Source organism: Asterias rubens, chromosome 8, assembly GCF_902459465.1.
Source record: "Asterias rubens chromosome 8, eAstRub1.3, whole genome shotgun sequence".
Taxonomy (NCBI): domain Eukaryota; kingdom Metazoa; phylum Echinodermata; class Asteroidea; order Forcipulatida; family Asteriidae; genus Asterias; species Asterias rubens.
The window spans coordinates 12764025-12778742 of NC_047069.1; the positions used below are offsets into that span (position 1 = coordinate 12764025).

At 38.5% G+C, this 14718-nt stretch overlaps 1 protein-coding gene across 1 annotated transcript in view; it reads left to right on the top strand.

Annotated features, from left to right (window-relative positions):
- Positions 1–520: 520 nt before the first annotated feature.
- LOC117293661 (protein inturned-like) overlaps positions 521–14718 on the top strand; it is a 34190-nt gene continuing 19992 nt past the window's right edge. The window contains exon 1 of the mRNA XM_033776054.1: positions 521–1576. Coding sequence (XP_033631945.1) covers positions 1464–1576 — 113 coding nt within the window. The 5' untranslated portion in view covers positions 521–1463. The remainder of the gene's footprint in view (positions 1577–14718) is intronic.

Consider the following 14718-nt stretch of genomic DNA (forward strand, 5'->3'; position numbering starts at 1 on the left):
TACAAAATTACAGTTGTGACAACGGGCAAATGCCTTTAAGCCTTCATGAGAACATTCTTTGGACAATTATTCGTAAGGAGCAGCGCTGGACATTGTATAAACACCATTACCATCGGCTTTTGTCAGCAGGTCAACTGGATTGTGGTAATTGGATCAAGATAGATACGCGTAATAAACGAGACACTTTCCCGGATATTATTACTGAATAACTTACGGTCACTGTTAAAGCCAAGTAACGAATCGTTGAAAGTTCATGTTGAGCGTTTTTTGGTTTTTGTTAAGCTTTGCCACATGAGAATTTGTGACTTTCCAGCCGCCGTGGCTGTGTGTGGAAACACGACCGCCCGGCTCCCCGCTCAGACTACCGGTCTCCACTGTTCATCGACCTTTGGAAATTCACAATAAAAGAAGCTCTTTTGTAAGTTTTCCCTGCGACAGACTGAAAGGCCCACTGAATGCCTTTAAATCAGTCACGCACGACAGTTTCTTTAACAGTATTTACCTTGCGACACGGGACAGCTTCTGTGTGATGTTATAAAACACACCTTGCGATCATCATACATTTATCAAGAAGATTTGCAAGTATCATCAAGTTAACTGTCAATACCGTTGGAGCCTATGGCATCATCTCCAATCTCTACACCAACGCGGAATATTCAAACTCAATCAGTGTGAATGGTCAAGGTTCCGAGTTGACCTTGGTAGTTCCAGGCCACAGTACATTAAAGTTCAATGCTATCATACGCCGAGTTCGGAATCTGAACACTGCACGGTGTTGAACCAGCCTGTGTACAACCATACTCGAAGTTCAAGCGTCCCAGATTGACTATTCAGTGCACACACGTGCGTTGCTCTCCAATCAAACTGTCAGATATTGCATGCAAGAGGATTCGTCATGACAGAGAACGCTGCCAGCTCGTGAATGCATACCTGGGTGTGTGTATGCTATAGACCCACCTGCATCTGACGTCACTGCTATCCATAAATATTATTTCCACTCATAATCCTCCAGATAATATGCACACGGGATGTAATATTACGTGATGCCTTATTCGGCCACTTCGAGTGTTACTGCAGCTCGTCCAGAATTTCACCGCAGCTGATATCTGTGATTGATTACGGACGCGTGTCTTTGCCGTATTTTTAGTTCAAACCTGTTATCAGAAATGCCAATAGAGACTTCTATGTACGAAGGAATTAAGATTCACCCTTAAAATCAGGTCATCTGGTGTGATTTTTTTTCTGGGAAGCTGCTATCACCAAGACCAACTCGACCATAACCGGGACAACATCAGAGACGAGATGATAGAACTGCTTGATGGTACGAGGTTTGAATTATCCAAGATTCGAAAATAAACTTTCCTGCGTAAAACCCACGATTATAGTCATGAACGAGCTTCCTCCGTACGAGTGACGATGCCCGCCGTGTGGTACCCGTATCCTGCGGCAAGCTTCAGCGAGTCATGTACGGTGTGTCCCGTCGGTTCGTTCCTCCTTCAGGCGCTGCCACCGCTTGGAGATCCGGTCACACCGATGTAGATGATTTCGATTCAATTGGATGCATTCTTGCTCATTGGTAAGTCTCAATAATACCAAGACAATAACAAAGCTCTTTTAAAAACATGTTTTCCAATTTCCAAGAAAGCGCTCTTTATGTTTTCTAATTTCGTAGTGTAAGTTAAATTTTGTCCTGTTGAAGGAAAGCCTATTGCCTAAAACTTAAAATATTATTTAATTCTTTCAACACAATCACGACCACATTACGTCCCCTCCATATTTCGTCAAGTTATCCTTAACGAAGATCAATTATATTTAATAAGGTGTGTAAATCCGATGATAATTACATAACCATAAGTCTGAGCAAAACAACTAGAACCCTTAGGCCATTATGATCGTAACTAATAATTGAATGTAACTTAGAAAGGGGCGTTTATGTTACAAATTCTGACACCTAAAAATCATGTGCCATTTTTCGATTTGGTGCATGCTTGTATGATCGACCTTCTGCCATAATACGAAAACTACCTGCCCATCAAACTCTGAAAAAGGCATTTATTTATCTCTTTTTCTCCCAAGTCGTGGAGTCGACAACAATCCTGTGTGTGGTACGGTACACTCAACACGCAAAGCCAAAGGTGGAACTCAGAAAAATAAACAAATTAGCTGACAATTGAAAGAGTTCACTGAGTTTTCTAGATCAAGTGGAAATCGGTCACGGACGTGCAAGTATCCCGGGACAATTGAAAATACAAATTCAAACTTGGGAAAGTCACAACAAATTCACCAATGACCTTCTTGCTTTTCTCTTATTTGTCCAATTACCAAACCGAGGCTGGCAGGAAAGGGCAGTCTGGTTCCTCTCGTGAAATTTCAAAATAGAACTGCCACTGTCATGCTGTATGCAAGGTATCTATCACATTTGGTCAAGCAGCATGAGAACGATCTGTAGGCATTTTAGTATGTCGTAAACGTGGTTCACAATAATCATGTAATTATGTTCCTGTTTGTCTTTTATCACGACCTATAACATAACTTAAGAACCTTGGCGGGCCAGAGCCTTATTTCCACCATAGCGGCTACTGCTATTCCAAAAGCAATCACTGGGGAGAGTTAAATTTTGTTGTTAATTTACTTATTACAAAAATGAAGAAAGATAGGTAGAGTATAATAATATGTTAGATGAAAACTACATCGCACACTACTATTGGTATGATTGTGTTTGTGCTAATATCATCCTTTAAAGATTGCCTCTGTTGCTACAACATACGATTAACTCAAAATACAAACTGGGCCTATGTTTACCACCTATCATCAGCTTGCAAGATATGTCAATAACAATAGTATAAACTACCACAGGTTCAGCACAATGGAATTGCGCAGCTCTTTCAGGATCAATTAAAGTAATCGATGAGAGGATGAAGTGTGATGTAAGAAGACAAGTGTCTTTTCTTTATTTAAAATTAGAACCAAACACAGCTGTGCCTCAATTAATCCAGCCTGCCCTTTGCATGCAACGGGGATATAAATTTAATTAACGGACATTGTGTTTTTTGTATTAATAGCACCACCTGTTTGGTTCAACTGCAACGATGGAGATGTACTTTTGCCATTTAAACTGGAAACTCAACTAATACGTAAACGGGCAGGCACTTTGGACAATTATTAATGAATCTTGAAGCGTTTGCTCATTCTGAAGTACAACACCAAGTGGTGAATATATTTATAATTGTTGACGATCGATGTAATTGTAATATACCTTTATACAGACTGCTGTTGTACTTGTAAGATTCCCTGAATACACAATGACACAGACCGTTAATTCACAATTTGTAAGAGGGAGCCCGACTATTAAATGTCCTCCTAACCTATGGCTCTACACCATCGCCAATTTACTGTGTACACACATGTACATCATCAAAGTTTAGTTTCCATATATATTAAACACTTGGAGAAAGGTACGGCATAATCTTGTTTATGTCGCTTTTATTCCGGTGTTTTACCGGTTAAATCGAATCATCATGCAACTAAAATGTTTAAATCTTATGAGAAGCATGTAAACATAAAGCATGTGTTTAGAACCCCCTTCCCCCGATCTCCCAAATATTTACGCTCCATCTTACGACTTCTGATCTCAAAAAAATGTGTCCGGGTTTACTGTATATTTACATTATAGCATGGTTCAAATAAAGTGTCTGGTCTATATGTCCTTCTGACTGACAGCCTGCTGATAATGTCAGCGATGAGAAGCATCTCCAGTTTCGCATTTTGCTGCTAACTGTAATTTTGTTGCTGACTTTTCAAAAAGGCCGAACAGAACCCAATTGCTTCGATTAAAATTTCGTTCAGTTTTATTTTAAAGATTTTGTTTGCTCTGATCAACTGGATATTATTATGACCCAAACAAGGATAAGAAATTTCAGACTTGTATCTGAATTCAGACTTCTTAAGTTATCCTGGTATAGAAAATACTTCTTTGTTTTTGTCAATACGAAGAAATCTTGTCCCTTAAAGGCAGTGGACACTATTGGAAATTGTCAAAGACTAGCCTTCATAGTTGGTGCATCTCAACATATGCATAAAATAACAAACCTGGGAAAATTTGAGCTCAATCAGTCATCGAACTTGCTTGCGAGATTATAATGAAAGAAAAAAAACACCCTTGTCACATCACAAAGTTGTGTGCGTTTAGATGGTTGATTTAGAGACCTCAAGTTCTAAATCTGAGGTCTCGAAATCAAATTCATGGAAAATTACTTCTTTCTCGAAAACTATGGCACTTCAGAGGGAGCCGTTTCTCACAATGTTTTATACCATCAACCTCTCCCCATTAATCGTCACCAAGAAAGGTTTTATGCTAATAATTATTTTGAGTAATTACCAATAGTGTCCACTGCCTTTAATCTAATTCTCTAGTGTATGCTGAAGACACTGTAGTGTTCCTGTCAATCTAAAACCCGGGGTACCAAAAGGTGGCAATACCATCATTTAAAAATAGGCCCTTTATCTTATTTTCAGACTTTTTGGTCAGCAGTAACTCTCACTCTTGCCCAAACATCTACTGAACAATCATACATAAAGCCATCTGGTTAGCCTCTTTATTTGAAGTTGGAGAGTTTTTGCAATTGAAAAAAAACTGATACCGAAAATTTCAAAAACCGAGGATTGGGGGAAAAGTCACGCAAAATAAACATAGGCCTAATATCTGCACAATCATTTTCTGGGCATTATGGCGTCTGTCGGTCCTTGGGGGTCCTTCCCAATAATACCAGTGGATTTCGCTTATAAATGTCAAAAGTCAGCACTCATAATATTTCACCCTAACACACTTGAGACAGTCCTTGCCCGAACCCACGGATCTTAAGGGCCTTACCGCAGTGAATCTTAAGGGCCTAATACCTCATTGGCCATTTCTAGCTTTCAGATTGTGTGCTGGGTTTTTGACCAGTCGAATATCCAGCCGAATAAATCAATACTGCCTGTGGGCGTGTGAGACTTTTATTGCTCAATTTTAAATCGAACGGGTTTAATTGGAAGGTTAACACCTCTGAGCAATGGCTTTTGTCTGGATGTATTGAGTCCTCTAAATGTTTTCACTCTTCTTTTTTTCTTCATGCAATTTCGTAATGTTCTCGTGGCTGAAATGACGTGACATTAAAGGGTTCGGTGCGTTGATTTTCTCTGAACTGGTTCGCGTGTGGACACGACAAGGCACTGTGCTTTGCACACTTTCAAAAAAATTATCTCTTCACTGGTCTAGTGCTAAATATAATGTGAACATACCTCTCTCTTCACATTGTATGCCTTATATATTTATTTGCAAACTGGTACTTGCATGCTCTTTCGTGAACTTGGTCGCTATATGGTTTAAATTTTCAGCATTCAGCTGCGTGATGGAAGTTTCAAAATAATCCCCTATTATTTTCTCTATTGAGGGAATTTCAAAGGATACCGCATACTAACATTTGAATACTTGAGGTTTTTTAAGTGTTCGCTTCATTATTATTCTATTCATTTTATGTCAGCTCTTATTTATTTACATTTTTGGAATGGGTACACCGCTGATGACGTTTCAACTTCCCTGGATTTTAACAGGACAATATATAAATAACGTTTGAAACAGCTGGTGCATATCTTATAGTTAAAGTCAATGATACTCAATGGAAATGAAAGTGGTAATCGTACCTTTAAGTTTTCTACCTCGACCGTTATTGCAAACATTACTACCCGTTGCTCGGGGACATAATCCAAACGAACCTGGAAAGAGAAGGGCATTTTCATTACGACTCATCAACTGCAATCTTGAGACCTCGCCCATTATTGATACCACGTTAAATATTCCACTGTGTTTCGAATTACACGATGAAAATACCGCCATGGTTTCTCCCAAGGACCCCGACGCCGGAGCTTTCAGAGTTTCAGAATCAGTTTATTAGACGTTTCATTTTGAAGGATCACTTCTTGCCACTTACGCTCGATCACCCTTAAAGGATATCTTCAAATCTGGCAGGAGCTTGTTTTAAAGGACCTGTTTTAGAGGGAATGAACATCCATATTCAGGCAAACAGTGGGGGAGATTCGGGCAAAACAAGGAGGGGGCAAATGGACAGAGAAAGCAAACGAGACCTGGTATGGAATTGGAAATTTGATACTTTGTCCCCTTAAAGGAACACGTTGCCTTGGATCGGACGAGTTGGTCTATAAAAAGCGTTTGTAACCGTTTTTATAAAATGCATATGGTTGGAAAGATGTTTTAAAAGTAGAATACAATGACCCACACAAATTTGCCTCAAAATTGCGTGGTTTTCCTTTTACTGTGCGAACTAACACGGTCGGCCAGTAAATTTTATGGGAGTCAACAATTTGACTCCCATAAATGGCCGACCGTGTTAGTCGACAAGGTAAAAGGAAAACCGTGCAATTTAGATGCATGTTTTTGTGGATCATTGTATTCTACTTTTACAACATCTTTCTACCCATATGAATTTTATAACAAACGGTTACAAACGCTTTTCAAAGACCAACTCGACCGATCCAAGGCAACGTGTTCCTTTAACCGAAGAGTCCCCATCCCCCGCCAGCTGCATCCCGCGCACATGTGGAAAGTAATCAATTTACAAATTTTTAATAAATAATGTCATTTCTTTAGGAGGTTATTTCTTATGCCTAATGGAGTTGCACCAGTTCAACCAGAGAGCTATACAAACCAAGCAGCTGTATATCGTTCAACAATGCAATTACAGATTTCCTTTTATATGGTATTGTTGTCTAAAAGATTATAAAAGCTACGGGCCAATTTATTTAACCAATTTAATTGCGCTGTAATGTTTGCCTAAATCTAATAGTAATAGTGATGGAGAGAATTTAACAGGAATTTGTTTTTCCTTATCAAATTATCAATAATTTGTTTTAAAGTGTATAAAATTGCAGCTGTTTTTTTTCCAGACCTAAGACCTGTATATCGACATCAAGTTAGGCTATAAATTTCCTTTATGTTCATGGACGTGTGTACCTATCGTTCAGGAGTGAGAGTCCTGGCTGAGCGGGAGTCCAGATTTGGTAACCCCGATATAAATACATATTCCAATGGACCTTTAATGAACAGCACCTTTGCACTTTCTGATAAATCATGGTTACTTTTTCACAAGTCAAATATATAGAAAATATCAAAATTAAAAAATCTGAAATGTATCATTAATCTTAATTTGCAATTTATTTATACTTTACAAAATCAATTTTATCGTTTGTATTGCCCAAGTTACCTCATCGTGAAGTCCGTTTGATTTTAGGGACAACGAAGTACTAATCTAACATCATCCTATCTAATTCTATCCATCTATATAAAAGAAAAACATTTTGAAAGAATTCGTAATCTGAAAGTGTCAGCCGAAACAGATATAGCTCAAGCTTTCAGCTCTCTGAACGGCACAGAGTTCCTAATGCGGACCATTAATCTATACAACTCCTAAATTGTTCAATTCTTAAAAAAAGCTTTGCGCTCCGCTACGATCCTCCACAATTGCAAACTGAAGCCCAACTTTATTTCTCATATAAACTGTTAAATGCAAGTCTCATACTAGGGCCTATATCACCGCATACTCACATATAATCTCCATAATTTGTTTTCTTTTTTCCTGCCCAAACCTATATAGTGTAGGCTTTCTATTATTTGTAGTAAACACAATAGCCTAATTATAATCGAAGAGTTAGTAAATTGTCGACCTGGGTGTTTATGTCCCTAGGGTGTCCATAAAAAGCTAGCCCCACCATAACCCCGTAAAACCCTCAGGAAATTCAACTTTTTCCACGAATGCAATTAGGTCGATTTATTGTTGGTTTTGTGGAGCATTATTATAGCAATGGCAATAAAAATCTGTTGAAGTGTCTGGTCGTATGAAGAGCCCTTTACAGGACAAAATATCCAAAGGCAAACAGGTTTTGTAATGGAGAATGTTTGTATAATCGCTGTGTAATCTGTGACAGGCTTGCTTGGTGGCCAAATAGTGCATACAGAAGATTTGAAGATAAATAAGTTCTGTATTATAATGTATTGAACTTCCATTTTTAGAATCAACACTTTCTAGCCTGACATGATCAATTTATAGGAAGGAATTTGAAACTTTGCATGGTGGAACTATAACTAGAGATGTTTGCGGTCACACCATGTGAATATTTCTGTCTTTGTCTAGTATAGGGGTGGTTCTGAAGCTCTGATCGTCTTCATATGAATGCTTAATTTGTGCACATTTGCATATATACGTTAGAATTCCCTTTTCACACTTGAAAAATCTCTCACAACCCGAAGAATAATGTGATACCTTCCAATTATGTTATGCCTATTTGGGCAATTTTGTGTGGGGGGGACTTCAGGCACTTAAAGACAGTGGACACTATTGGTAATTGTCGAAGACCAGTCTTCTCACTTGGTGTATCTGAACATATGCATAAAATAACAAACCTGTGAAAATGTGAGCTCAATTGGTCGTCGAAGTTGCGAGATATGAATGAAAAAGAAAAAAAAAAAACCTTGTTACACGAAGTCGTGTGCTTTCAGATGCTTGATTTCGAGACCTCAAATTCTTAACTTAAAGGTCCCGAAAACAAATTCGTGAAAAATTACTTCTTTCTCGAAAACTACGTCACTTCAGAGGGAGCCGTTTCTCATAATGTTTTATACTATCAACCTCTCCCCATTACTCGTTACCAAGTAAGGTTTTATGCTGATAATTATTTTGAGTAATTACCAATAATGTCCACTGCCTTTAAACCTATACACACAATATCATCAATTTGCAATATCCTATGTGGTCCCATCACGATAGAAGATCTGGAACAAGACCAGACGTGAGGGTTATGGGGTCTGCTAGAACACATGGCAATGGAGGCTCTGTGGTGACCACTAAATTCGGATCCAAATCTAATCATTTAAACCAATCAGAAACCCCACTGGTATCAATAGCTCCTGACAAATTGCACATTTTGTGAGGGATATCACCTGCTGGAGATGGTTTCATGAGACCCGTGACTTCAAAGTCGAATCGAGGAACAAGACTTAAAGTGTTCTTAAAGTTTAAGATGCAAAATAAAGTATTTCTTTCTTTGTTGAGCATCTGATATCTTAATATTATTTTGTCAATGAGTAATTAGCCTACAATTAGCTGATAGCTTAACAAATCGCAATGATTTTTTAAGAAAATCCAGATAAAGGCAAGACACTCTTTTTCTGCCATATTTGGGATATCCCAAACATTGGAAAGTAAGAATTTTACTTGTTTCCTTTTTTCATCTTGTTTTGTTAAATTTGTTTGCCTAAAGTCTTCTAAATCTTCATGGGTTTTTTTACACTATGGTTTCCCAGTTCTGTTTTCGAAGGCATCTAGTTGTGTATGTAGCAATACACACGATGTGTGAGCGTGAGCACAGGGCTTTACCAAATTCACAGAAATTAAAACCATCTGTCACAGCAAGATCAAAATATGTTGACTTTAAAATGTACTGTACAAAAACAACACAGCTATTTTTTATAGAACTTGTACAAAATTGTGTTTCCCACCACTCCAATAACAATGTAAACCACCTGTGAACTTCTTTCAAAACAACGAAGTCCATATCACACTTAAGCCATACCGAATTGTGGTTTAAGTGATTTGCCCATTTTCAAAATTCTACCATAAAATATCATTCCATAACAAATGGCCCATATAAGGCGCTCATATGATTTACGGCCGAAACAAAAAACACTTGCCGGTATAACTCAAAATCACATCGACGCCTGCCGTGTGTCACTATATTATACGGTACAAAATATTGACTTTAATGGCTTTCTGATTTTGTTTCTGGCAAAGTCTTTCGTCAATGATAAACAAATATATATTGCCGCACTTCATATCAATCAGATCCTTTGTAATCATATTAATGATAAGAACCAGAACAGTGTACTTAATTCTTTATCCCCCCATAGAAATATCGTTCCCCTCCAAAAGTACCCCCACCCCTCCCTCCACCCACAATCTTTCAGACACAATGGGCTGCCATCACGAAAATTGTTGAGAGATGGAATGGGGTGTTTCTTTCTTAGTATTGTTTGTTTGCACAGAAGCGACTCATTTTAGAGAAACCAAATAATCTGTTACATCCTTGTGTATTTGATAAATGAAATTGAACTAAAAGTAATACTTGTAGTCATAAATTGATTGACTTTATTTGTTTGTTTATCTAATTACAGCATAGATCCTTAGTGTTGTATCTTTTCATACAATCACATTCACAAGAACCAACTATATGGATCATAACAATTATGCAAAAAGGCTTAGCAGTTTTACAACTCATTGTAAACAGAGGTAACAATGGATTTATAAACGATCGAGTCCAAACAAATCAATTGAGAAAATATAATTGCCCGATGATACAGGACTTGTTTGTCCTCCGGCATTTGCTTATTTTCCTGTTTGTCTGGTTTTAGTCTGCCACCCTCCTGGGGTTGCATTTTACGATTTATCATGTAAGGGGTTTGATTCGCTAAATACAGGGAAAGGATTTTAACTCGATGTTAGTTTTATGACTCTATTCTGGCCGCCGGGAGGGCTCATTTCTTTGCTTATTCTCGCAGTTGTAAATGATTGTAAATAATAAAAGAGGCCTAAATCAAATAACGGGTCCCTTGTAAATCTTGATTTGATTTATCCAAGGTCAGAGCGACCAAGCTCTTGAAATGACTATACATTCCAGCTCTCGTTGGAAAACGAAAAGAATATGCAGCCGCAAGCACATGTTTTCAGAGCATACGAACAAATTAAAAGCACGTTCAATTTGAAAAAAAGTAAAAGGTCAATTTTGAAACAGCAGGGGGCAGAGGTGTTTTCTTAGATGCCAACACATCAGTTAACAAAGAATAGCTAATGTTTAAGAATAATATAGGAATGGGGAATGCACTAAAAACTTTTTATAAATTTCATCCCACTACCAATCCTTACGAGAAGTATTCCCGTCTAAAATACTGAAAGACACCAGAGTCCCTGTATAAAATACTGAAAGACACCAGAGATCCCTGTTGTTTATATCGATTGCTGCAAGTGAAATGTGGCCGTGGGTCCGGGTGTGTGTGGGTATGTGTGTATATATAACACAAAAACTGACAAAGATATTCCGTTTTCTAATATAGTGTTATAATTATTCTATTCATAGCATAAGCAATCATTTTGATAACAATTTCACAGGGGCACTGAATTTTTTTAGAACTAGTTTACTCTAACTGAGATTAACTTTGAAATAAATAATAGTCGTGGCCGTAACTTGTGCCTTGTCCATCGACAAGCTTTTAACCCCCCCCCCCCCCCCCCCACACACACACAACAAAAAACACGGTGTGGTGTTTTCTGTGTACACTTTTGAAAATTTAAAGAATGTTCACGTGAAATGTTGTTTATGTCTCGTGGCTTGTGTTTAATCGAAAAGTTTTACAAATTTCAATGTGTTTTCGCACATCTTTTCCTGAAGAGGGAGGGAACACAAAACAAACTTCTAAAATCCCTCTGGCAAGGAGATGTTGTCGAAAATCAACGTAATTCAACCGGGCCACTTAATTCTGAGAGCATCAACAGCTGGGTTGGGAAAGGAAATGTGCCGACGGTCAAAATCCATTCTGTGATTGTATTTTGATCTCAAAACAATTTACTTTTAGAATTGTTCATTAAGAGGATTCATTGTTGCATGTTTGTGGAGAGTCTGCAAAGATGGGATGTTGGGTCAGTGTCCGGACGACCTCGATTAGGAAAGTTGAGTTGAACGAGGACAGCATTGGATGGATTTTTACTGTATATAGCGAAACAAGTAAAAGAAGCCTTATTTTGTGGTAAAATTTAACTTGGGGATAAAGATTTCCATGTTAAGTGACCAAAAATGCAAAATTACAATCCAACTGGCCTTATTTTGTTTTATTTTATGAGCCACCGGTTTATGCATCACAGAAAAATACAACAAGGAAATGATGGTGTAAAATGAAAATCCTGAAAAGTTCGTTCTTGTTGTGGAGATAAAAACCAACATAATTGCATTGTTAATTTTGATCAGGTTTGCAGATCTCTTCACATCATTAAAATAAGTTTTCAGTTTGGAGCAACAACAAAAAAATACCGCTGCAGCGCTTCGGGTGAACATAGAGCAAGTTTGGTCCTTGCTTTATGGGGTGAGCGACGTACGGTCGCCCAAACTTGTGGAATTTGTGTTGCGTGTGCCATCTCACCCCTGCGTGTGCATCTCGACTGTTTTGACAATCTTCCTTACAAGAAATATCACCTTACAATCTTCAGTAATTACCTTTTTGCCCCCCTTCCTAGCCCGACCTACGAAGAGTTCACCCTTCGCATCAATAAGAGCGACGGGCTCAAAGCTGCGAGAGGTCCCGCGGTCGTATAGTTTTCGGTGGGGGTCGCGGTTTGGGGGATGGCTCCCGGAGAAAAAAACTTCTTTTGTTGGTGAATGTAAATTTGGACGCCATAAAACATAACTGTGAATCCCAGCGGGGATGTCATAAAAACTCGATATTATTGCTCCCTCTCCCAACGGGGTCAACTGACTAAGTCGTATTTCACGGGTTGGATTCAGGTGTTAAGTTAGACTGGTTTCCGGTCCCATAATGCGAGCTATATAGTATTGTGCCAATCGCTTTCAAGTTTTTAAGTCGTAAAACTTGATTGGTTCTTTATTCATTCGTACAATGATTATTGAATGGGAAAAACCGTCAGAGCAGTGAAGCAAACATGACTGACATGAATGGTCTTTCGAAAATTGTTCGGGTGGAAGGAATTCAAGTTGGGAATGGAAAAGCAAGTGCAATGAAAACATCTACTTGCATGAACGGAATTGGACGGGAAAATTCACCTTCTCCTCCCACATTAAAAGTTGTTATTCTACAAAAATCACAACAGGTTTTAATGCAAATTAATTTGCTTTGGGCATGATAGATACAAGTAATGTTAGCAGATTCAGATTTATAGTTTGAAAAAGAAACAAAAATAAGAATTGGGAGATTTATGTTTTAGAACTGTATAAAACATACACCGCCATGCAAAAGTGTCCGCTCCGGACACTTCATGCAAAAGCTTCATGCAAAAGTGTCTGCTCCGGACACTTTTGCATATGCAATCGTGCCCGGGGCTATGCAAAAACCGTCCGGTGGACATGTACATGACTGTACATGTGCGCGCATAAGCGAGCGTGCATGAACTGAACCTACGTATAATATGCAGCATGAATATTCACGTATTAATATGCTTGCAGCGAATACCCAACGGCCGAACATGTCCAGTTGTCATTCATGACATGCACTTAGCTAGAAACACAATGGCGAACATTTTCCGTCGACCACTCGTTTAATTTACTGCAAGGACGGTTTTGCACGGGGCGGACACAACTGCATATATGCAAATGTGTCGGGGCGAACTCAATTGCATTATGCAATAGCGTCTGATCGGACACGATTGCACATGCAAAACCGTCCGGCAGACATTATTGCATATGCAATAATGTCTTCCGGATAGTATTGCATAGAGAACATAATTGCATGCAACACCGGCACTTCGTGAAAAGTGCCTGCCCGTTAATAGCCAAAATACACACTGTAGAACTCCGGTCAGAACTGAACCGTATTCTGGGTCATAGTGTGACTGACCCACATGGGTCAGGTTGACACAGAATGGTTCAAATAAAGTATTTTAACTTTGATTCTGCGTCTGATTAAAGGCAATGGACACTATTGGTAATTACTCAAAATAGTTATGAGCATAAAACCTGACTTGGTAATGAGTAATGGTAGAGGTTGATAGTATAAAACATTGTGAGAAACGGCTCCCTCTGAAGTGACATAGTTTTCAAAAAAGAAGTAATTTTCCACAAATTTGATTTCGAGACCTCAAGTTTAGAATTTGAGGTCTCGAAATCAAGCTTTTTTTAAGTGCACTCCCTTTACGTGAAATTTTTGGTTTGTAGGATTTGTTTTTCACAAGTTACAGCTGATGGTGGAATTTGGGTTTTACATCTGAACTTGTGAAACTATGTAGAAGCCTATGACATCCATTTACAATGATAAATAAAGCCTAAATCCTTTTTGGATCAATGATCGGGTTTAAAATCCCTATACTGCCACTTTCAGCATTTCAAATACTGAAAGCAAAATACCCGGTAGTAGGAGAGTTAGTGAAGCAAAGTGAAATTTAAGATGGATAGACACGTTTTTTTTCACAGACTATCGTCGTCGGGGAATGCTATCACGGAACAATAGGTTGCAGTGCCCCCATTACCTTTGACCGGTTTTATGAAAGATACGAGCCATACATTTAATGAAAAAAAGAGTTTGAACAAAAGGCCTCAAACTTCATTTTCCCCTTCTCCCCTGTGCATGAACAATTATTTCAAAACCCTTTTGTGCTGTGTGAAAAACACAGTTGCTTTTCATCTGATGTGTATTCTATGCAATATTTCCCCTGGGGCGATGTTATTCAGAGCGGCAAATGTGTACAAGATCAAATAAAAGTAGATCAAGTCCATACACACTACAAAGTGAGTTTAGAGAGCAGCACTTTCCAGTTCTGTAAAGTAGTATACCCCATGCCAGTACATAATCAAGGCAGTAAATAATGCTGTAAATTATTTGCACGGCTGGCAAAACATGCAGGTTGAGGTGGGCATTATGAGTTGAACTGTGAGCCATAGGCCTACGTACTT